Raw genomic sequence first — 22760 nt, 5'->3', positions numbered from 1 at the left:
TGAAGCCGAAGTAGAATCTGAATCCACGGCATTTATGCAGTATTTTTTAACAATGGAGATTTGAAGAGAAAACCCTAAAATAATTCAAAAGGAAAGGGACTGTTAGAATGCTCTGGGTTTGTGTTTCAATGAGGTATTCCCTGAAGAAATGGTATTGGTAGGCTGTTTCAGGGAACCAGGAAATCATTTTCCTTAACCCTTGTGAGTCATACTTTACCGTATACTCGTTATTTTTTGCACAGCACAGTACACAAGGTACTGGACTGCCATTTTTGAAACCGTCAGAAGTCTAACTCCAGGCAATAAACAGGATGAATATGACACCATTTAAATTACAAAAAGAAAATGACATTTCACTAATTATCTAATAAGGTTAGAATTTAATACTTGTATTGCTGAAGAAACTCTCAGTGATTTGGAAAATGTCAAAACATGTATTTAAAGACTGATTATAAAAAAATATCAACTAGTTCTTTTCACTTCTCCTTTTCTAAGCTTAGAAAGGCAATACCCCTATGGATCAAAAGGCCAGATAAATCTTATTAAGTACTAGGTTTTCCCTTTTGTCTAGTGCTCTTGCCACATTCCATCATTTCAGTCCTTTGAAATTCCTTTGTTCTGCCTGCAATCAGGGTTTCCAGGGGAAATCTGGCATTGGATCTAAAGGGAACCCCACACCACTGAAGTATTCCTGACAATTAATCATTTGGTAAATTATTTCTTTTCTCCCTACCTCACTTGCCCCCAGTATTTCCAGAGAGCCTTTTAGTATGGGGCTAATGAGACAAAACTTCCATCAAAATGCACCGTCTTGAGGATTCATGTATGCACAGAAGTTAAGCGGTTCCTGCAGATACCACCCGAAAGTTCCTGTCCATCGGACTGGTATTTCAGAATAACAACAGGAATTTTCTCTGTATTCACTCTCAGACCATATCTATCACCAAAGCCTATGCAGACGAAAGGACAGTTTCAGCTGAGGAGAAAGAAAGTACAGGACGGCAGGGCTGTTTCCCTTGCACTGTCCTGGCAGCACGGAGGAGGCTGCAGTCCTCACAGTCACATCTTCTCCATAAAATCCCCTTTACCATCCTACCCACTTTCTGGTGTTCACTTAGGACATAAACTGCTCATCAACAAATGCAACCAGGGAGAGAAAGTGTGCACCCAATACTTCTACTGATTGCCCTGTTAACCAAATAACAAACAATGGGAAGTACTTATTTTGTGCATCTACAGAAAAAATTACTTTATCAAATCAGGAAGCATGATGATCCATAAAGAAGGGGCACAACATTAAATATAACTTTTTATCCACTTTTTATGGGTTTTTGTTGGATTTTAACATATATGAAATGTAACATAAGAGAAAGAATCAAATCAAAACATTTTGATGTAAACACCTCTAAAATCTGAAGCTTTATGCTAATAACGAATGCCACAGAGGGAGGCAAAGTAGTAAAAAAGGATGCCGTTTTGTTTATTTTCATTTTCTTTGTTGAACATCACACTTTGGTGACGGGCCTAAGCACCTCTCCCTCTAGGGCAATGGGAGGCCATCCACTTTCCTTTGAAGAATCTTCATGTACCACACTCACACAATATGCATATGAGGAAAGAATTTCTTCCAACAATGGTATGCATTAATTTCTAATATTTTTCCAAGATCCTTTATCAAGTTTCAGTTGTAGGTCAAATAATTTATGCTTTGCAAAGATAATATCTGCATTTAAAATTTATCGGTCCTTCAGAGGTTGGTTCTCATTAGTGCTCATCATTTTCACTACTCATGAAATACGTCTTCACAAGCTGAGCCATTCCTACTCGATATCAAGAATTCCTACATGCTAACTTGATCTAACTGTTGCAATTATTAATCATCTGACGGAGCTGTAAGTTATGATGTTCAATGACCACTAATGAAGGTTGCCTAGCAGTTAAAATATCAAAGCAGCATATATCAGCACACTTTAGAGCACAAGATAGACTCCCAGTGTTGCACTTCTCTTATATTTATTATATACTGTAAATTACATCACAGGCTGCCTCCAACACTGACAGTCCTGTACTCCAGAGTTAAACACCAGGTTTTAATAACCACTCCTGACAATCTTTTGATCACTGGGGGGGGCAGATGAAAGGCAAGGCTGCCTGCTGCAGGCAATCTGCTCAGTCAAAACAAAGGGGACTTCAGAGAGAGACAGAGATGCATCAGGTGTTAATCTCAAATGAACAACCAGGAGTGCAGGCTGATTGACTCGCTCTCCATTTCCAGCCGAAAAAGGGTAAGTGCCTGCCAGCAGCCTCATTCAGGATGCATGCGGGAAGGGAAAGGTGCTATTAGCTAGGCATGAAATATTTTGATTTGGAAACCCAAAAATCTTGGAAAAGTAATTTTAAACTCTTTCTAAATCACTTTAAACTGATCATTCAACTATCTGATTTTTCAAATACGCTGTATGGAGCAAATCTTGTTGGCATTTAAAACAAGTTCTCTCATTCAAACATGGCACTGCTAGGGGAAGAAGCAAAAAAAAATAAGTTTTCAGAGCTTTCAAAAAGTGGACAAGACAGAATTTTGAGGAGATTACTTGGGAAAAACCTCCTGCATTGAGTGGAGGTGGGCTGGATGACCTGACAGAGGTGATCTCCTCCAACTTGGGTCTGAATGAGAGCATATTAATCACGTTAGCGTCAGAATAAAAAGTTCCCACTACATGCCCTCAGACATTCAATAAAACACATATTTGCTAGGAAAAGTTTACGCATGATGAGATAACACCAAAAAAACTCTTGGTTTGGGGGAATATGAAAAGAACTATTGCTGTTCTCTCTTTTGCGTTGAATTTCTTCACCGGGAAATAAAGAGAAAGGTGTCTGAGGGACTGCCAGACTCCTACTATTTTTCTTTTCCACTTCTTCAATAACCCACGCATCTATCACTAACCCCCACTTTCTGCGTATTAGTTTAACCCTTGTTTTATTTTTTTTTCTATTGCTTCAATCCTTGTAACAGATTTCTCTATAGATTTGCTCAGAAACCACAGCAGCGCTCTCTGAAAGGAACACAACTACTAATGTCACATCACTTCACATTATTTTTCACAGCCATAGAAAGCAAACAGTTTACTTGGGGTCTAATAGTCCAATGTGAACCATTTGTACTTCTATGATCAAAACCCCTGCATTAAACATCTCCCAGATGGGGAAACTGAGAAAGTAGTAGTATTGCAGGGCCTCTGATCAAGCTAAAACCAGAATATTTATAAAACTTGCAGAAACAAAAGAAGATACAAGTAAAAAAACTCTGTGCTCACAAGATCGGTAGGACCCAACCACATACAAACCTCCCAGGTTCCTTCTCACTCACAAAAGCTGTTTGATGGGGCAGGGGGCAACAGGGGAAAGAAGGGTTGAGTTAATATTTAAAAACTATTTCAGACGCTGCGTCTCATTCACATAAAATCATCATCATTACTGCTTGACGACCCTGAAACAAAATGTGGAGTTGATAAGGAGAAGACTCTGCTCTGCCATGGAAGCTGGTGGCACATCTCCCAGCTGCCCTCCTCCTCCCAGCAATGCAGGTGTTCACAATAACTAATTCCTCATGGCTTATTTTACCTCCTTGAAAAATGAATTACAATTTTTACTGGCCCAGCAAGCTAAAACAGTTACAGCCAATATATCTTGAAAGAGGAACAAGGTGTTGGACTTCTGACAATCAGCGCCACGCATTCTTTCCTAACATTTACTTCAAAATTCAAAAACCCCTCAAACTTACTTTTTCCTACTTCTTTCATCCCATTACATGACCTTAAATATCAGGTAGTTCAGAAAACTACAAATAGACAAACATCAACTCGTTATGAGTGAGTGCAGGAATACAAGCACATTAGCATGACTCCAACTGATGACGTTGTTGCTTGGCCATTATGGTATGAACTGTTTATCCGAATGGGATCAGTTTGCCTGTTTTATTCCCTGGAGTCCAAGTATTGCCGATTAACCCATATTTGCAAAAACAATTGTAAAAACATTGACATCAGACCATCAGTACAGCGAACCACAGCTTCATCTACAGGCAACTGAGGCGCAATTAAGATTTCAAATGTTACTGTATTTGTAAGCTCCAGTTGACCTTTCTCTGGAAGATGGGGAAATACTTGCTTATCTAAGTAGGCTTATTACTTTTTTAGCATTTTTTTTTAAGTTGTTTTGTGAATACTGGTCAATCAAGTCATTATGGAACAGCAAAATATCATAAAAGGCAAAGACTACAGCTATCCTTCTGGCAGCGTAGAGATAGTAAGTGGATTAAAAACTGGAGGAGAGGCTGCTCTATTTTGACTTTATTTAGCCTGGTGCCCATCACTGCAGTATCCAAATGACCATCACAGTTTGTCTTAACACAAAAGATCACACACAGGGCCCAAAGGCTGGCAATTGAACTCAGATACTGAATTTCACTCCAGTATTTTAACACCAAACCCATTCTTCCCACCCATTACAGCTACACTTCTAAGGGATCATCGCTGTCAAGAGAAGACGACATTAAGAGCAAAATGCAGCCATCAGATCAGACCCTGAAGGGACAGGGATGTTAACTGGTGTTACATCTGTTCTCTCATTCTGGTTAACATATTTACTGTATTTCTTATTTTCAGCCCTCTAACTTCAGCTAAGATATTCAGTCCAGTCTGCTTCCTTTTCAAGGTACCATCAGTCAAATCCAACCACATCATTTTATCTCTCGGTTACTAAATCCAAACCATTTTAAACATCCTGCTTTCATCTTTATAGCTCTCTCCTACTTTTTAACCGTCCTGCAGTTACAGAAGAATGTACTTGACATATAAAATGTGCATGTGATTCCTTTAACATTTTAATGCTGTGTATTGTTGTAAACATCTCTTCATGTTTTATCTCCTTCTCCATAAATCAGAGGCTAGTATCTTAGAAGTCTCAAAAATGACATGTTTTCTCCATAATATAAATGTAAGACTACTCCTTGAAACTTGAGTCAGCTTTCAAAAATCATCAAAAACCAGAGCTACAAAAAAGCAAAAGATTATCAACTAACTTAATATCATTTTCTCCCACTCCATTTCTATGACAGCATTAGTATAGTATGGGAAAAAATAAGTTGCAAAATTGGTCTTCACCAATCCGAAAAGCAGTATTTTGATTATTCTTTTTTGTCCCTTGTAAGGAACAACACTAAGGTAAAATACCTTCTTGTGTATCCATACCTATATAAAACACAAAGAGTCAGGAAAGTAGACAGCATAAAAGAGCGATATGCTAGGAATAATTATTTGTTTTATCCAAGATTAACACGCAGTGTTTAGAAGATGAAACCCCAGAACATATTTCCATTTCCTTACCATAACTGCAATTAATAAGGCTGATGTCTTATAATGAGATTTTCTGGTGGTTTTGGCTAGCTTAGTAGTGTTACAGTAAAAATGTGTCTCAGTCTATTCCTTGGTACATGCATGAGGTGATTTTTTTTTTTTAATTAAAAACCACTATAAAATATTGAATATTTTGAAAAGATAGAACACCAATAAAGAACACCTGTCCAAAATAATTTTAAGTTACTTCAATGATGGAAAAAAGAAAGAGCACCATTAGAAAAAAAGAAAAAAAGAGGAAAGCAGTTTTAGCAGGTGGGACTGAAAAGTGGTGACATGTTGTAGTACAATACTGAAGGGCTGAAGGATATAACACAGTGTTGCGTGATGTAGAAGAGAACCAGGGACCACTGGATTAGCGTGCCACTAAAATGCTAGATTAGGTGTGAAGTACAACTCTGAAGTATTATGATACGAAGGAGTGAGGCAGAGGCAGAACTGCTGGTAGAGGACAAGAGAAATAAAACACTATCTTTTCTTTGGCACCTTCCAGCAAGGGTTTATTCCCTTATAGCCCACAGACCCAACATACTCTACAGGAAAACCCAAGGACCCTCTGACATTTATCCAGATCCCCAGAATTCATAACATTTTTGACCAGCCTGAGAGATTCTGTTTCTCTCAAACTACTGTCTAACATAAATTATTCCAAGACACTTCTCTTGACATTTTCTACACAAATGTTTCTAGAATGACCTTGCTGTAGAACAGCCACCACGTTCCCCCCTAATGCAAGCCCATGCTCAAGTACTTTTTATCTCTATTTTCCAGGATATTTTCAAACACAACTTTTTCACTGTCATTTTGCAAGAAAAAAAAATGTCATCAGCTTCTTAAAAATAATTATCCAATTTCACAGAATTGTCATAAAAATACATTATTTCTTCTTGCATTGGAAAGTACAGCTAGAATTTAGAACTAACAGGTTGTGAAACTTGTTTGTAAATACATGCCTTTGGTTGATAAATATCCAGATTGTACTTCTATAAACAATGGAAAAATACAACGTTGCCAACTCCCATCATTTTTTTTATTCTTCCTTTCTTGTTAAGGACAGTGAAAGTGGGGCAAGAACCTCCACTCTGGCAAATTTTGGCAATTTTCTAGCTCTTGCAGTTCGGAAAAACATGTTTAAAGTATGACATACAGCCATCTGAAATCAAGAGAGCAAGTGATAATTAAAAGATTATTTTAGACCAACTTCATAAAGAAACAAAACATGACTTTTTGGTCTCTGTGCATTACTTAGCATAGTCCTGGCTCCCTCCCCAGTAGTTAATTCAACTGAAATAGTTAATTCAGCTTAATTCAATGGGGGTAAACTGGCCTCAGCTCCTACCAGATCACTAAAATGAAGTGGTCGAGAGAAGGAAAAGAACCCCAAACCACAGAATTTGAACAGTTAAAAGTTTGTATCAATACTTCCACAAATATTATGGAATCTCTCTTACATTTTCACAGGACCAGGCTCCTCACATCCTGTCCTAAATCATGAGGAAGAATCTTACACAATCGACACTTTACCTTCCCACGACATATTTGAGCACTGTAAATTATGAACACAGATTTATCAGGGAAATGAGGAGTGGGAAAGACGAGTTGCCCTTAAAGATGTACAGATTTATAGCAATATGGGAAGCAGAAAGATGGTTATCATATAAAAAGGTCCTTACGGGATAGCAAGGAGCAACAAGGGAAGCATGAGTCATGAGCTGCCAGAGAAGAGGATGCGTATGGGGAGCAATGGACAGAGCAAAGTAGCAATAAAGGAAGTTCCAAGTCAAATGTGCTCCTTCCCAATGGTCGAGAAAGATACCCAAGCTTACAGTATTTATCGAAAATTAAATTCCCAGCCAATTCAGACACTGCACCAACAGCAACACCAGGAAAGGGACACTCGCTGACTGAAAGGATCCATTGATAAACAAGGTCATAGACCACAGCTCTTTTCTTTTGCTTTGTTACCAACTCTGTTTCTTTATTTTCCTTAATAAGAGTAGTTGCCTTGAAGGTCCGTCTACATAGACAAGTGGCTCAACACGAGCGAGTGTGCAAACTTAAAGCCTTCAGCTGAGATTGTGAAAGACAGTTTTACACTTTGTGAGGCTGGAGTAAGCTTCTCTATTTAAGGGCATATTAACAGCTGTTCCTATGGTGAGATAGCAGTGAGTAAATACTGAATTATGAGCCCGAGCACAAAGTTATTGCACTCCTAACCTTCCTTTCCCATCCCAGCAAACCTCAAAAGTGTCAAACTCCAAATTATGGCGCAGGTTTCCTGGTACTCCCAAGTATCTCAAGATTTTAAAAAGCAAGATTTTAAAAAGTTACTTCCAAGAGTTTAAAAAGTGGCTACTTTTGAGACAAAATACAACACTGAGCACTACATGGAACCTGAAGACAAAGATGACAAACCAGAAGACAAACCAGTTACTTGTGAGGGAATATCATCTCTAGGAAGACCTGTCAAAATCTCAAGAAAGACAAGTTGCACAGGAGTCTCTAAACAAGAAATAATTAATTCTCCTCTTAGTCCAGTAGTATCCACATCAAAGGTGAAAGTAAATATGACAGCAAATATTTCAAAATATTGGTAAGTCACAAAATGAGTTTTTAATTTAAAAAAAACTGTAGTAAAGGAAAAAAGGGAGGAAAAAGGCAAACCTCTAAAATTGTATCAAACCCAGGAAAGCTTCACCTTAGTTATAACAGATTTTTAGCCCAGACTTTATGTGAAAAATATGTACATGATAACCAAATGTATACTTCATAAAACTGTGACTTTCTTAAAATTATTTTTCAAGGCTACCTAAGTGTTTTCAAGTTAGATAGGCTACCTAAATATTTCCAAGCAACTAAAAATCATGCAGCATCCTTCTTATTTTGCAGAGAAAATAGACACGAAGTTAGCTGCCTACCCCAATTTTAAGCTTAGTGAAAACAAACAGTAAAACCTGTACTTACTTCAGTCTGAGCAAGATGCATGCTTATGGGTGCCAATCTCAAAAAGCACATCAGGTGCCTACAACTGAGGTGTCACAAGAGCCCAGGTCAATTAAGGTGACTCCAGGATGTACATCACAGGAAACCTTCATGTTCCGTTTCATTAGCAGGGTCCCAGGATTCAGCTCAGACATGCCCCCCCATCTCCCAAGCAGTTGCTTAAACCATAAAGTGCTATCAGAGGTGGCACTGCTACTGCCACTTCTTTTTCCAGGTCATATTTAAAACTGAAAGTGACCACGGCTACTATGCTTTGTAATTCCGTTCAACACCAAGTGTTGTTACCTGTTCGCTAGTCAGGCTCTCCTTTGGGACTTAGGAAGACCCTAACAGCAACTTTGCTTCACAGCTAGATTGCAAGAGAGCTGAGATATCAGCATCAAGCTCCGCGGACATGTTCACACATGCAAGGAAGCTCAAGTTCAGGCACCTGGAACATCTGCGGCATGAAACAGCTACCACATGACGGAGACTTACAGTGTGGTTTATAGATGCATGGGATTCCCTGATTCCAGCCTGAACAGAAGCACACAAACCCCACCAAAGTCCTGCTACAGACATTTAGAAAGGTGCTCTGAGCCATTCTTTAGACAGATCTGACAAGGTCATACAATAACACAACCGAGGAATAGGCTTGTAAGGCTGGAGCCCCGACGGCTATTCTTATACTCCAATTACACAGTTCTTCCTATGTCATTTGCAGTGACCCAGGCTTAGTATTACCAAGATAAACATTATTATTGGGAGGCTTAAAACCTCATCAACTCCACTCTGAATAAACACACTGTGCCTAGCAACTATATTTTAATTCACAGACATATATTCCTTTCGTGGTGTCAGTTTTAGTGGCTCAGAGCTCGCACAGCAGCTGAAGACACAGCACTCCCAGCCATCCATTTACACTCCTTGGCGGCATTTCAGAAGCCAGGATGACACCAGTTTGCAGTACAGACAAAGAAACAGACTGACCTGATTAATGGAGTTGGCAGCACAGGATGCCAGTCCAGTTCCGAGGGAGGCAAGCAGGAAACAGGTCAGGTCAAAAGGGACCGGGGCCATGGCAAAACCAGCAGATGCGGTGCTTACAACCAGAGCTGCAACACAAGTGAGAGCACAGTTCAAGGCATCAACAAGAAACTGTCTCCTTTCTGCATACCAGTAGAGTTAAGGTTTTTAAACCCTGTAAGAACCCTTGTGCAGATTAACTTTTTACTACTTTTATGGATCAAAGTAGCTCCAGGAACTGCGTACAATTAATACTAATACTCTACATAAAGAAGTCAAAGATGAGAAGGAGAGCTGTCAGGGATGAAGTGAGAAACCCAGAAGCATCAGCACGTCAGTAGAAGAGGTGAGAATAAAACTTATGCCTGTATTCCCTATGTTTTGGATTTGCTACAGGATCAAACTGCCTCACGCAACACGTACGTGAGATACATTTGTTCCAGTAACTCAAATGCCATTGCAAAGTCTAACATGGAAGAAAAACAGTAAAAAAGATCCTAAACTGAGAGATATGCATTATATCAAATTCTAGTAGGAACTTAAGCAGCACAGAAAGTCAAAAAGAGACTCAGGGCATGTAGGCTACAGCTGGTGAAGCCAGTAACTTCACTGTACAAGTATTTGCCCACACTGTTCCCATTTGACATGCCCACTTCAGGCAGAAAGTACAATCACATCATCACATGGACCTAGCAACATTTAAAGGCCTCAAAATTTGAGTGGATTAATAAAAATTCATTTCAGTTTTGTCATCCAAAATTATAACTTTAGTACAGTACTGCAAATCACATCCTTGAAGTGAAAGTTACCCAAGTCTCAATCCTAATATTGTAATTACCCAAATAATAGGTCTTACGAACCTCACTTTTGGCAAGAAATAATACGACATGAAAAATTTCTTACACTATGAAAGTCAGCACATTTACTGAATATCTTTCTCATGACCTTGAACCTTACAATCTAAAATTAATAGTTATTACACAGAAAGTATTTAAATATTTTGCATGTAATTACATGTTCCAGACCTCAGCTAGCTCAAATCAAAGAATCAAAATGTTCATATCTTCCTGATTCCTACAAAGTCTCCTGTTTGTCTGAAGTTAAATGACAAATAAATAACTTTTGCTGACTGAAAAATACCTGGATTATCTACTAAGCAGCATTGAGATGAAAAACTAAATGTCATGGCAGAGACCTGCCAGCAAGGATGCACATGCAAAGTGCTAATTTTAAGAACTGTGCCTGCATAAGAACCTTAGGATTTAATCCTAAAAAGACAGTGAAGAAAACTTGCTGCTCATCAAAACTTTCCTCTAAGTATTAAAGTCTATTGCCAGCTGAATATTATTATAACAACATACATAACATTATTATAAGCATTAATTACTTAGCCCTGTTATGGATTCACAGGACGCTGTGCAGACGCCTGTCGCACAGGCTGGCTGCAAGTGCGCGGCGTCAGGGTCTCTGCCTGATACCAAAGTTAAGTCCCCTGGCCTTGATTCCCCATGACAGCATCACCGAGGGCAGCACCCGGTTCTCACTGCGGCCCCTTCAGCTGCTTCTAAAATACAATGAATCTACGATGGAACCTTACCCCTCTGAGAAGCTGTGAAATAACCACAGATTCTAATCTGCGACAGACTAACGGACATGAAGGTACTGATCAGTTCTGAAAGACTGGACCTCATTTGTTATATAAATACAACAGCATCTTAGTTTCAAAACTCATGGATCCTTCTTACTAGAGCGCACAAGAAAATATGAAATGCACTGATTTACAACTGATAGAGTTAAAAAATGCACTGAAAAGATGATGGCGAAACAGCGGCGTTTGCATTTCTAAGAGTGATTACATTCATTTTTTTGCATAATAAATCACATGTTCACTTGTAGACAAGAATTTAATTAAAACTTATCTTAGAGAGCACTTTACACCAATTTATTATGGGAAAACACCAACTCATTTACTGAAGAAGAAAGGTGGAGCAGATTGGCAAACAGTCAGTGTAACATTACCATTACACTGACCTCAAAGAAATTCTAATACTGTACAGCTACAGCACTAATTAAAGTCCCCATTGATTTCTCCAGATTAATTTCAGCCAGTCGTTTCAGCGTGACTTATCAGGATCTCATTAAAAAAGGTTGTAGTACATCCTCTCACTTATCCCATTGAAACAGGTATTTTTCGTTCTTTGGGCAGTGCTTGGAACACAAGGCATTCCCTGCTTGTCTCATTGCCCAGCAATTCAAATGCAACACGTTGAGTAAATAAGAAAATGTTCCCTTTGGATTGGGAAGTTTATTTTCTTTTACTGTGGAAGCAATAGTTTACTCTTCTACTTTCCTCATGGAAGAAAAGTATACTTAATTGAGATCACATCAAGGGAATGAGGTAACTGACTGCTTGTTTTTTAATCCTTGTTAGTTTAGTGCTTTAGGGGTCAAATTAACTTCACCTTATTGCATAATAGATGGAATTGATCCTTTCAAGATTTGTTGATGAGAGTTGGCATTATATATGCTCTTCAAAAAGAAGCCAGGATTTAAACTTATGATCTCAGCCTAAACCTAATTTTCAGTCTTTTAAACATGTTTAGCTTTAACAAAAATTAACAAGGCACATTTGTCTCCAATTTCAATGTAAATGAAAAAGAAAATGCTAATGGATTAGTGACAAAAAGAGTGAATTATGTTTCTAGCATAAAAACACATTCAAAAAGTCTAGTGTACAGTATTCTTTACATTCCTCTTCAGCTTCATTCTAACATGATCTCCCTTCATCTGCCTCTGTATTTGTATTTATATAATGCAAATCACTATGCCATATTTTGTTTACCTCCAATTAAAAAGTAGACAAGCCAAAATAAAAGCGTAGAAAGCCAAAGCAAACCAATTCAGCTTTAGATTTCTTTTCTACTCCTGTACTAATGATATATCAGTACACATGGAAGGACAAAAGCAAATGCATTTCTCCTTTAATTTAAGAAAAAATTTCACTGTTTTACTAAAAATGTTTATAGACTCCTTAAAGGAAACCAGCATTCCAAAACCTGATGGAATTTTCCTTCCAGAGTTTTCACACTTTGGTTTCTGGAAAGCTAAATGTGGCATCAGTATTAATACTATACATCTGACCAAAGTTTCCTTCATAAACTTAGATTTGTTTGAGCGTAGGCATATCTAAGCTTTGTTGCAGATTATATAACCTGCACACTAAAGAAGTCCAAACTGCTGAAGCAAACTTAAATTTGGGACAACAATTTGAAACAAGTCTTTGCATCATAAACTTAACTTTGGGACAACAATTTGAAACAAGTCTTTGCATCATATCATATAAAATTCAAGTGCAATATTACGAACAGAGCAGATAATCTCTTTTTATCATCAAACAATTTTAAAATGCTTTGCAAAAAATAAACTGTAATAATGGTTTATTTTTATTTCATTAGTTTTCCTTGTAGGATGGAAAACAAATTGCCAGAAAGCTACCACTATTAAGCTTTGTTTCTTTGATAGGATAATAGTTATTGTTTTAATAATCACAAAATGAGAACTACTTTGACAGGCATATGAAATATATTTAGAACTGAGAATAAATGTAGACTAGTAATAATCTAAATAATATATACCAATAAATCTTTGTCAAAGTTTCTGGCTATATTAAGCTACCATTTAAAGAATAAATGCCATCATAAATGCCATTATTCCAGCATAAAGTGGAAACGTACTGGAACTCCACTAAAGCAAATGGATTTTTTTACTAGAGAGGCTGTTACCAGATTTTTAGCCTACAAACACAACATAGGCACCTTCTTTAGTCACTGTTGCTCCATTATGTAGTGGTTTGGTGAAACTCAAGAGTCATTATGCAAACCTGGATATCCATCATCTTCATTTTACAAATACGTAACAGACACAGAGAAGAAGCAGGATGCTCATGATCACATCTTAAGTCAGTAGCAAATATCTCAGGCTTCTGATTTTCAGTTCAACACTTCTGTGCTAGAGGATCGCTAATGCACAGACACAAATCCATATGTAAGCAATACATCCAATAAATTCCAGCTGTTTCCTAGTAAACAAGATAGGACTATATTCTTAAAAGGGGACATATGAAAAAATGTTCTATTTTAGTCTCCAAAACTGAAAATGCTCATAAATTATCATATTTGTCCACTGTACAAATCTTAAATGTAGGTCAGTAAGTCCATGATGTAGAAACCATGCACAATTTTGTAGCTGGTAGTCTTTACTCCTAGGGTTTTGTCTAATATTGTCTAGCAACAACACAGTAATTCAGATTGGAAGGGATCTCAGGCAATCATCAAGTCCAACCTCCTGCTCAAAGCAGGGTCAATGCTGAATTCAGGCCAGGTCCCTTAGGGCTTTGTCATCTCCAAGGATGGAAATTCCACATCATCTCTAGGCAACCTGCTCCAAAATGAGGTCCTCATGGTGAAACTTTTTTATTTCCGTATGTCAAGCCAGAACAGCCCATTTCAATTTAAGAAACGTGTTTTCTCTGTGCAAAGATTCACATATTTTAAAAACTATTTGAAAACTAAAGCATAGATGCCTCCAACTCTGTCCTTAAAATAATTTTGGCACCTGATTGGAGAATGTCCATATCTTCCTTCCTGTGGAAGCAGCTACTAAAGATCAGATGGCATCAAAATGATATGTAAATCTTTACCTTAAAAAAAACATCAAACAAATTTATGGGCCTCCTCAGAGAATTGATTATATCAGTCTTGTGATTCTGTCCATGACAGGCACATTACAGTTTGATGTGGAAGAAGCACAATAGGTCTGATTCTGATCTGACCACGGTAAACCCTGGAATGACTCTATTTAAAGATGACAAATTACTCCAGATTTACATACATGTAAACACTTCAGGCTGGCCTATTTTAGCTCTAAGCTATAGCACATGACAAAACCAGAGATAACTTACTCTCAACTCTTCTTACATAATGTTAATAGGGTACTGCATTGAACTCTCCAAGAGCTAGATATAACCAAACAACATCTCACATCCTCAATGAGAGAAACACGGCAAAACATAAGCTTACTTAGAGAAGGTTTCCAGATTTCTTAGTGTTTGGAGAAATAGTAATATACTAGTTACTATTTCTAATAGTAATTAGAATTGCTTCACTAATAGTGAAGCAAAGGAGGGTTTCTGTTAGAGACAGACACTTTTCAGCAGTAAGGGCAGTAACACACTGCTGCAGACTGCCCAAGGAAGCTGTATATTCCCTGGTTGGTTTTAGGAATGGACAAAGCTACATCGAGTCAGGAATGATATACCTAAAGTTGATCCTGCCTTGAGGGAAAATAGATTAGGTTGGAAGTGTCCCTTTGAGGTCCCTGTGATTCTGCATGGATACTGCACACACTGAAGCAAAGCAAGATACCAAGTGCAGAAGCCGCTCTGGTGAGATCTGAAACAAATTCTTCAGTAATCAGAACAGAAAAGCAATGTTCATCATGCTTTAATGGATTGACTATTAAAATGTACCTTGAAGAAAATACTACCAAAACTCTAAAACACCTTTTAAGACTTGGAAGGTAAAACTGCCTTGCAATGAGATGCCATAAAAGAATATAAAGACATTGGGGGAGACACTGTGACTTTGCATATGATCTCTGGGTAAACAACAACCAGTTAATACACAACTGTGAATAAAAAAAAAAAATCTTTAGACAAATTAATATGCTTGTGAACACAAAAAAAATTGTTAACTGTAATATATTAAAACACGGGATAAAGGAAAGATAGATACATGTTTGAAACATATGGGCTCTAGTATGACTTTCTAAAGGAGATCTGTGTTACAGTAGCCTGGAGTCAGGACTCAACTCTTCCAGGCACAGTAGAGACAGAGATATACTAAAGACACAGCCCCTTCCTCAATGAGATTGCAAGTTAGATTAAAAATTCTACAGCTGTTCAGAAATTAGCAGTTAAGTTTACATCTGACCCTTGTTGATACATCCACTTCTCAGATAGGTGCTACATCAGGTGCTCTACACCTAGCTGGTTGTCCTCACCAAAAGACCAATGTGCAAGACATGCTTTACTACAGAGGCGACAATGAGAAAATGTCCAGAAACCATAGAGAAATATCTAATGAGAATACTCAGCATTTTTCATATCGTGCCTTCATCACACTTCCCCCAAATTAAAAACTGAAGTTTAATTTTCCTGTGGTTTTGCACATAGCTTATCTTAGTTTTCATCTGTGATCACTAGGGGAAGCATTACTTAAATGTAAACTTAAAGTTAAATTTAAGATGAGACAACCTGAAATTCTTAATGTGTTTGCATTGTAAATTATTAGAATTTCCTCCTATTACCATACCCTCACATCTCTCTTTCCTATTTTCAGCTACACATGAATTTAGGATAAAGTTGAAAACAATGACACTTATAATTCTGAAAACTTATCAGACAGATGCATTAGCTTTCCAAGTGCCTGGATGGTAAGACACAGCTGTTCAGACTGCAGCCAACACAGAACACCACAGAGAAGGGAAAGGATGGAAATTGAACCCAAAAAGGTAGATTATGCGACAAGTAATTAAAAGTTCCCTAATTGTTTTCTATGGCAAAAGAATATAAACAAAAGTGTTTTCCTGTTGGTAAGGCAGAGCTTCTAATGGCAGAGTCATAAGAGCAGCAGTTTACATGAAGCAGGAGGGTATGGTAATAGCTAAACTCATTTCCTTCCAAAGGTGAATTACAGTTCAGAATACAAACAAACATTCTCTTTACTTCAGCAGCAGGAAAAGAAGAGAGCATAAGGAAGTCCCATTTTAGCATAATGCAGAGTTTGTTTTTTTGTTATTTCATACTCTAAAAAGTATAAATAAAGAGTTTGCCAAAAAACCCACACAGGATATGAGATCTATCAGAACTTCATGGGTGAAAGGAATTGAGTTGTGTGTCATTTGTAACTTAAAAACTGACCTCAGATAATTTATTTTTCCTTAAAAAAAGAATAAAATCAAAGAACTACACCACTATATTCTGTACAGAATAATTCGTCTGAATGATTACACAAGTTGGAAGAAAAGCTAATTCTATTTCCTTGCTCTGCACACTATACCCAATATTTTCCCCGCTCCTGTCTCCTACACTAGCCTATGACCAATAAAGACCAACGACAGAACTCCTCTCCTACAAACCCCTCTTCATCCAACTTACTCTTTTACACTTTCTACTTCCAATAAAATCTCCCCACCCCAGATCATCTTCCCCACCAAATACATAAAGATTACAACGAAAAGAGAGATTAAGGTTTTTTCTGTCTCTCTACACCTTCTCAACAGGTACAAAGTTTACTACAGTTACCTTGGATCAAGAACAGCACATCTCAAAATGCAGACTTATACAAAACAACAGACAGTCATGAAGCAAATGAAATTCTGTAACCATTGCCTTCTACAGGTTTCAAGGAACACCCTATTTTAAAACAAGAGCGGTACTTTCTTGCCTGTCCATATTGCTTTTTGCAGTTAAACAAGAGCCTACTAGACGCTATTGAAAAGTTTGGCAGCAACAGTGAGGCCACACAACAGAAGTATCACATAAAATTATTTTCTCCAGAAAAAGACACTCTTCCATCTTGGTGTAGTTTTTGAAACTCCTGTTTTGAGGAGCACCAGTAATACTCCAATGTACTAACAGAGCTTACCCATACGGAATACCAGCAACAACAGTTCATTCTCTCTCTCTCCTTTTTAAGGTGGTCACTTAATCATTGCATTTTAACTTTTAATTTCTTGATCTATTGAGATTTTTAAAATGTAATTCTACTTCTATAACTAGCCAGCTTTCAAGTTCACATAAAAGAGCCACTTAAATAAAATCACCACATTGAAAACATGCCAGAAGAGCTAATTGTTCTTATAGCACTTAAGTTACCCATGCTGAGCCGAACAAAACCAAAATATTACTAAAACTGAACAGCATGGGGGAGAAAAAGACAAGATTTGTATTATGCAGAAAAAAAGAAGAGGCAATACTTGAGGTGGTATGTGACACAAAGCTGTTGCAACTTTGAAGAACAATAATCCTGATAACTGCTGAATGTGCCAGTAAGAGTTTTATATACCTAAATTGGAAATTACCAAGGCTAATACGTAGAAGTTACATGGTAAAGTATCAAAAGACATGCTTTTCATCCCTCAAGTCTACTAACCCAACTCTTTACCAGCACAAAATAAATGCCTTGAGGTTTTTTAAAAATAATGAGGAAGAACATTTGAACATACAGACAAGATCAGTTTTGCCAAGTCCAAAACATGACATGTCTCATCAACACCGAGAACTATAAGGCTTTTTATTAGAGAAAAATTTAAAGGACCATTGTACGCCCTATGTGGTCACTACAATTTTTCCATGGAGAAACAATGAAAACATATATATTGCAAGACAAAAAGTTTCAAAAAGTAAACTGAATTCAGGATTTTTATTGTTTATTAATGTTTATCAGGATGTTTATTGTTCAGGATTATTATGGCAAAGAACAAGTTTTATTATCAAGAATTTATTTCACCCACTGGAGAGAGCACACAGTAGGCACTTAGGAAATTATATTTCTGTTCTTGGCCCCGGTATAGAAAAGATGCAAGGCTTTGGTTGGATCATTAGAGTTTCCTTAGAAATAAAAGTATATATAGCACTACCTATTGGCAAAGAGCTAATTTATAGTTGTTACATATTACTATTAGAATAAGGGAAAACGTAGTTAGGCTACAAGGCAATTGCTTAACAACCTGCTGGTTTGAAGATACAAAGCTATCATTGACTAGAAAAGTGAATTATACCTTATTTTAGAAAATGTAATTGGTCACACTCAAACATTTTCCTTTATAAGATATGAAATTATTTGGATTATCTTTTGTTAGTACTTTTAATACTAATTCCACAATAAGCAGTACTAAAGCAAAAGGTAAGTAAATAAGACAGAACATTGGTAAACTTAAACAAGATGACTTTAAATACTTAATACAATGCTTGTAAATTCACTTCCTAATGCAGTTTCACCATATTTTTTGTTACTAATGCTTGCTTATGATTCCCAAAAGCTAGCTGACGATACGATGCAATCTCCTTCTCACTGTTTGTAAATAAATTTAACAGGAAAACTATTAAATGCTTCCATAAAACAATTTTTCCCTGCACACATTTGATGGAATTGACCCAGGTACTTTGTGTCAGTAAAGTGAGAATTATCACACAAAAACCTACACAGTACCAGTAACATGCTAAAGAACTCTGATATCAAACAGGATGCACAGAAGTGAAAAAATGACCAGTAGTACCTGTAAGCTTAATTTTGGACAAGCGTGCCAAAATTCCTGGCAAATCATCCAGCCGTAGCTTCATTTCTTTCCATTGCCTGTCTTCTTTGGATTCTGCTCTTACTGGTGTGACTGAGTCTTCAGTTTCTGAAGCTGACTTCATTTCTCTCAACTCATTTCTGCTTGATGTCTCAGACAAAGGTTGATGAACAGGTGAAACTGGTCTAATCTTGTGTATAACCTTTTTTTCTTGATCAAATTGCTGAAGCTCGCGAAAAGGAGATGCAACTGAATCTGACTTAGGTTTGGCTCGTTGGCTGAGGTCTTTGTTGTACTGCATTACATACTAAATAGAATGAGAAATGTTAAGATGAATAGTTAAGAAGATAATTCTGTCCATTTCAGGTTATTAACAACATCAATTATATTGCTATATTATTCTTACTGTTAGGAGAATTACTTCCTATGATGATATGACTGAGTTAACCGGAATTTCAAACACTTATTTCACATGCAAAAAAGTTTCTGAAGTTGGACAACATATTACAAAGGCAGCTTTTCATTTCACAACTGCATCAGTAATGTTTACTTAAGCTTGAGGAATTGCTTCTGCACAAAACTGTTTCCTCCCTTGCAGTTTCAACAGCACACTCTATTCATATCCAAAACTACAAGATAGTATAATTTGATTTACAACCGATCAATTCACCTTTAAACAGAGGTACACACGTGCCCATAACAACTCCTGTCTCCAAATATAAGCACTAAACATTTTGTTAAGATATGAAAAAAAAAATAATCAGAAAATGCCAGAAAATACAGTCTACCTCCTATGATATAAAATCATCTCCCACATTAAGCTATTACTATTTATGCCAAACTTTATGCTAATTAACTAGACAATTTTCAACAGGAGTTCAAATGAACATATATTGAAAGGAAAGTTAGGAGACAGTTGTTTCCCCTCTTATAGAACTCTTACAGAATAAAACACAGAATAAGAAAAAGACCATTTAGCTTCTCCTATCTTTCTGTTTTCTTTCCCAAAATATTCTACATATTTCAAGCATAAGAGACAGTCATAAAAAGACTGAGCTTTTAACTAATCACAGTTTAAAGTACACATTAATATTATTATGAGGAAGAGGGATCTGAAACTTTTCAACTCTGAATGAGTGATGTGAATACAGCTCAAATCAATAGGGAAAAAAAAAAAGAATTTGAGAAGTGGTGATCCCCAGAAGTGTAGAAGAGACCCCCATCTCTTGCTTCATACAGGACTGAAGCTCAAAAAATACCAACAGATGTACACACTCCTTGCAGTCAAAGTAGTCATGAGCTATAAGACTTAGTCTTATCCATATTTCATAGACATAGCTCCGAAGTACAACGAAGAGGACACAACTCAAGGAAGAGCAAAATATGGCTTTTACTACCATCCGCCTAGATGTGATACAACTGTTCAAAGAAGATGATAAAATTTCAAGGGTTTGAATGATAATTATGATACCCAAAACTAAGAGCATACTATGGAATGCAACCCATTAAGTTAATGAGCTCAGGAGTTGATTCAAATTAACTGATTAACTCTTCAGTCAAAACATACTACCTCCACAAGTGAGTTCTATCTATCAGTTGTATGAACGCTAGCCAAGATTTGGTTTGCTTATTGGCATTTTAACAAATAACAGCTCTGACAATAATTTCATTTCACTTTTCTCAATATGAGACGAGCACCCCACTTCAAAGGCACAGAAAACCGCCTGTCACGTAGAGGACTCACTGCGGCAGAAGGCACTGTCCTCGCCACAGTGGGTTTCCTCCAACCTCAAATGTTTTAGATCCCAAGTGCTTAGTTCTGATGCAATGCAGAAAAGGAGATGCTTGAAATTGCCTGAGCCTGGTAGATATGAAAAATATTATTCTTATCAACTAACCTCCATGTGGACTCATCACGTGGGACAAAATGAATTAAAGAATGAGAAACATGGGATAAATACACTGCCTGACTTACCATTCGTTTGAGAAAGTTAAAGTACTGAAATGTAATCAATCTGTCATTGGCTACACGGCATAGGTGCACAAACTGGCATGGTATCTGCCGTATTCCAGTGTTCTTCAGATGACAGACAAATAATCCTATTTAAAGAAAAAGTGAGAACATTAGATCCTAGTTCCTTCTCTGCCATAGAGTTTCCTTCTAATACAGACTACAAAGTCTAGTGTCAGCTGTGACACGAGACACCCCAACAAATGGGAACCAGGGCTGCTCAGTGGGGAGAAACAGGTTTGCAGGCTCCAGGTGAAAGAACAGAAAGTGTAGGCTTGCCCTAATGGTTTTGGGGTTTTCTTCCAAATCTCTCAGCTCCTCAGAGATGCATTTTTAGTTTATCCTTCCATTACTATCTCTATATGCTATTGACAAAATTATCTTGGCAAAACGGCACAAGCAGCACTGAAAGGAAGCAGCTGACATAGGGCAACACCAAAGTCAAACGCATCAAGAGGACACCCCTGTGTTACACGACACCTATATCCCTATCTAGAGGGATATATACGGAGATAGACAAGCTCTGTATATCACTATATAGAGCAGCCCCAGGGACTACTCACAGCCCCATGGTCGGGTCGGGTCAAGTCGGCCATGCCCTGCCCTGCCCGCCCTGCCCGCCCCACCGGCCGCCCCGCACAGCGCCGGGCGCGGCCTCCCTCCACCCCTAGACCCAACCGGGGCCTCGCTACCCCGCGGGCAGCAGTACCTGCCAGCGCCCGGGGCGGGCTACAGCGGCGGGCAGCGCTCATGGCCGCAGCGGTGCTCCCGCCGCCCTCTCCCCTCACCGCCTGGGCGCCGCCATCTTGCCCGACATGACCTCTAAACGCCTTCCGGGTCGGTGCTTCCGGTGGCGCGGGGGATGTGGGTGGCTGGGTGAGGCGGGAGCGGCCGGGCGGGGCCGGGGCCGCTCCCCCGGGCGGGGAGGCCGTTCCCGGGCCGGCCCCGGGCCGTCCCCACAGGTCACAGCATGGGGCCCTGTCAGGTTGCGGGCAGGCGGCTTTGGCCCCGCCGTTCCCGGGCGGCGGAGCGGGTGCCCTGCACGGGATGAGCCCACCGCTCCCCGCTTCGCGGCCCCGAGCGGCTGGGTTGTGCGTGGAGGGGGGGAATTCCGGTGGGGAATGTGGCTGAGCGTTGGTCCTGCAAAGCAAGTACCAGAGCAGCTTCCCGCCGAGCGTCACCTGTAAACCGAAGAATAACTCTCGAGGGGGAGAACTGCTCGGTGGATCAGGTTTTGGGGTGTCATCACAGATTAAGGCATTCAGGTGGGAGCCGGGGCCAGACTGGAGACTTCAGACGCCTTTCCCATGAAGAAGCGGCCCAGAGCCCTACCTGGGGTGTCCTCACAGCTGCTGGTTCCTGCAATTCCCTCCTCTGCATCCCTGGGCTCATTTTCTGTTAACAGTTGCCGACTTGACGTGGTGTCCGTGACAGAGAGCAAGAGGGTGCGGTGGAGTTCGTGGGGAGATCGCATAATACTTGTAAAGCAACCAAGAGATGTCTAATAAAAAGATAAATTAGTTCTTGGGGACATGGAGTCTCATTCCCAAAAGGGCCTGAGCGTTAAAGAGCCAAAAGCTTGGTAAAAAAATAAAATCTGTATTTAGCTCCTAAGGTAATTTTTGAAACTGAAAGTTTGATTTCTGTACCCATTGGGTGAAGTTATGCATGGCAGGAGGTCAGACTGAAGAGCTGACCCAGCTGTCATCTCATCCTCCCTCATACAAGTTCTGGGGGTGGCTAGATCCTTTGCTAAGCTCAACTTGCTAACCTGAAGAGAAAAAAATGCTTATTTTGCTGGTTTAACTGTTTGAACTCACCCTGCGCAGGGTCTGATAGCTTGAAAGCTGGTGCAAGGCATGGGGGAAGGGGCCTTGACTGGAGTCTGAACAAGAAGGGAAGGGAATGGTTAGGACTGCTCAAGCTGTAAAGCGTAATTGCACCCCCAGGCACTTTTAAAATGTTTT

General features: G+C 38.8%; 1 protein-coding gene across 1 annotated transcript in view; it reads right to left on the bottom strand.

The window, feature by feature from the left end:
- The window catches only part of COX10 (cytochrome c oxidase assembly factor heme A:farnesyltransferase COX10), a 107734-nt gene extending 86086 nt beyond the window's left edge, over positions 1-21648 (bottom strand). The window contains exons 1-4 of the mRNA XM_072881142.1: positions 21503-21648; positions 20758-20882; positions 18765-19089; positions 9390-9514 (exon numbers count right to left, since the gene is read on the bottom strand). Of these exons, the coding sequence (XP_072737243.1) occupies positions 9390-9514; positions 18765-19089; positions 20758-20882; positions 21503-21545 (618 nt within the window). The 5' untranslated portion in view covers positions 21546-21648. The remainder of the gene's footprint in view (positions 1-9389; positions 9515-18764; positions 19090-20757; positions 20883-21502) is intronic.
- Between the last annotated feature and the right edge of the window lie 1112 nt (positions 21649-22760).

Source organism: Ciconia boyciana, chromosome 16 (genome assembly GCF_034638445.1).
Source record: "Ciconia boyciana chromosome 16, ASM3463844v1, whole genome shotgun sequence".
Taxonomy (NCBI): Eukaryota; Metazoa; Chordata; class Aves; order Ciconiiformes; family Ciconiidae; genus Ciconia; species Ciconia boyciana.
The sequence above is the reverse complement of the archived record's forward strand: the minus strand, read 5'-3'. Positions and strand labels throughout refer to the sequence as shown.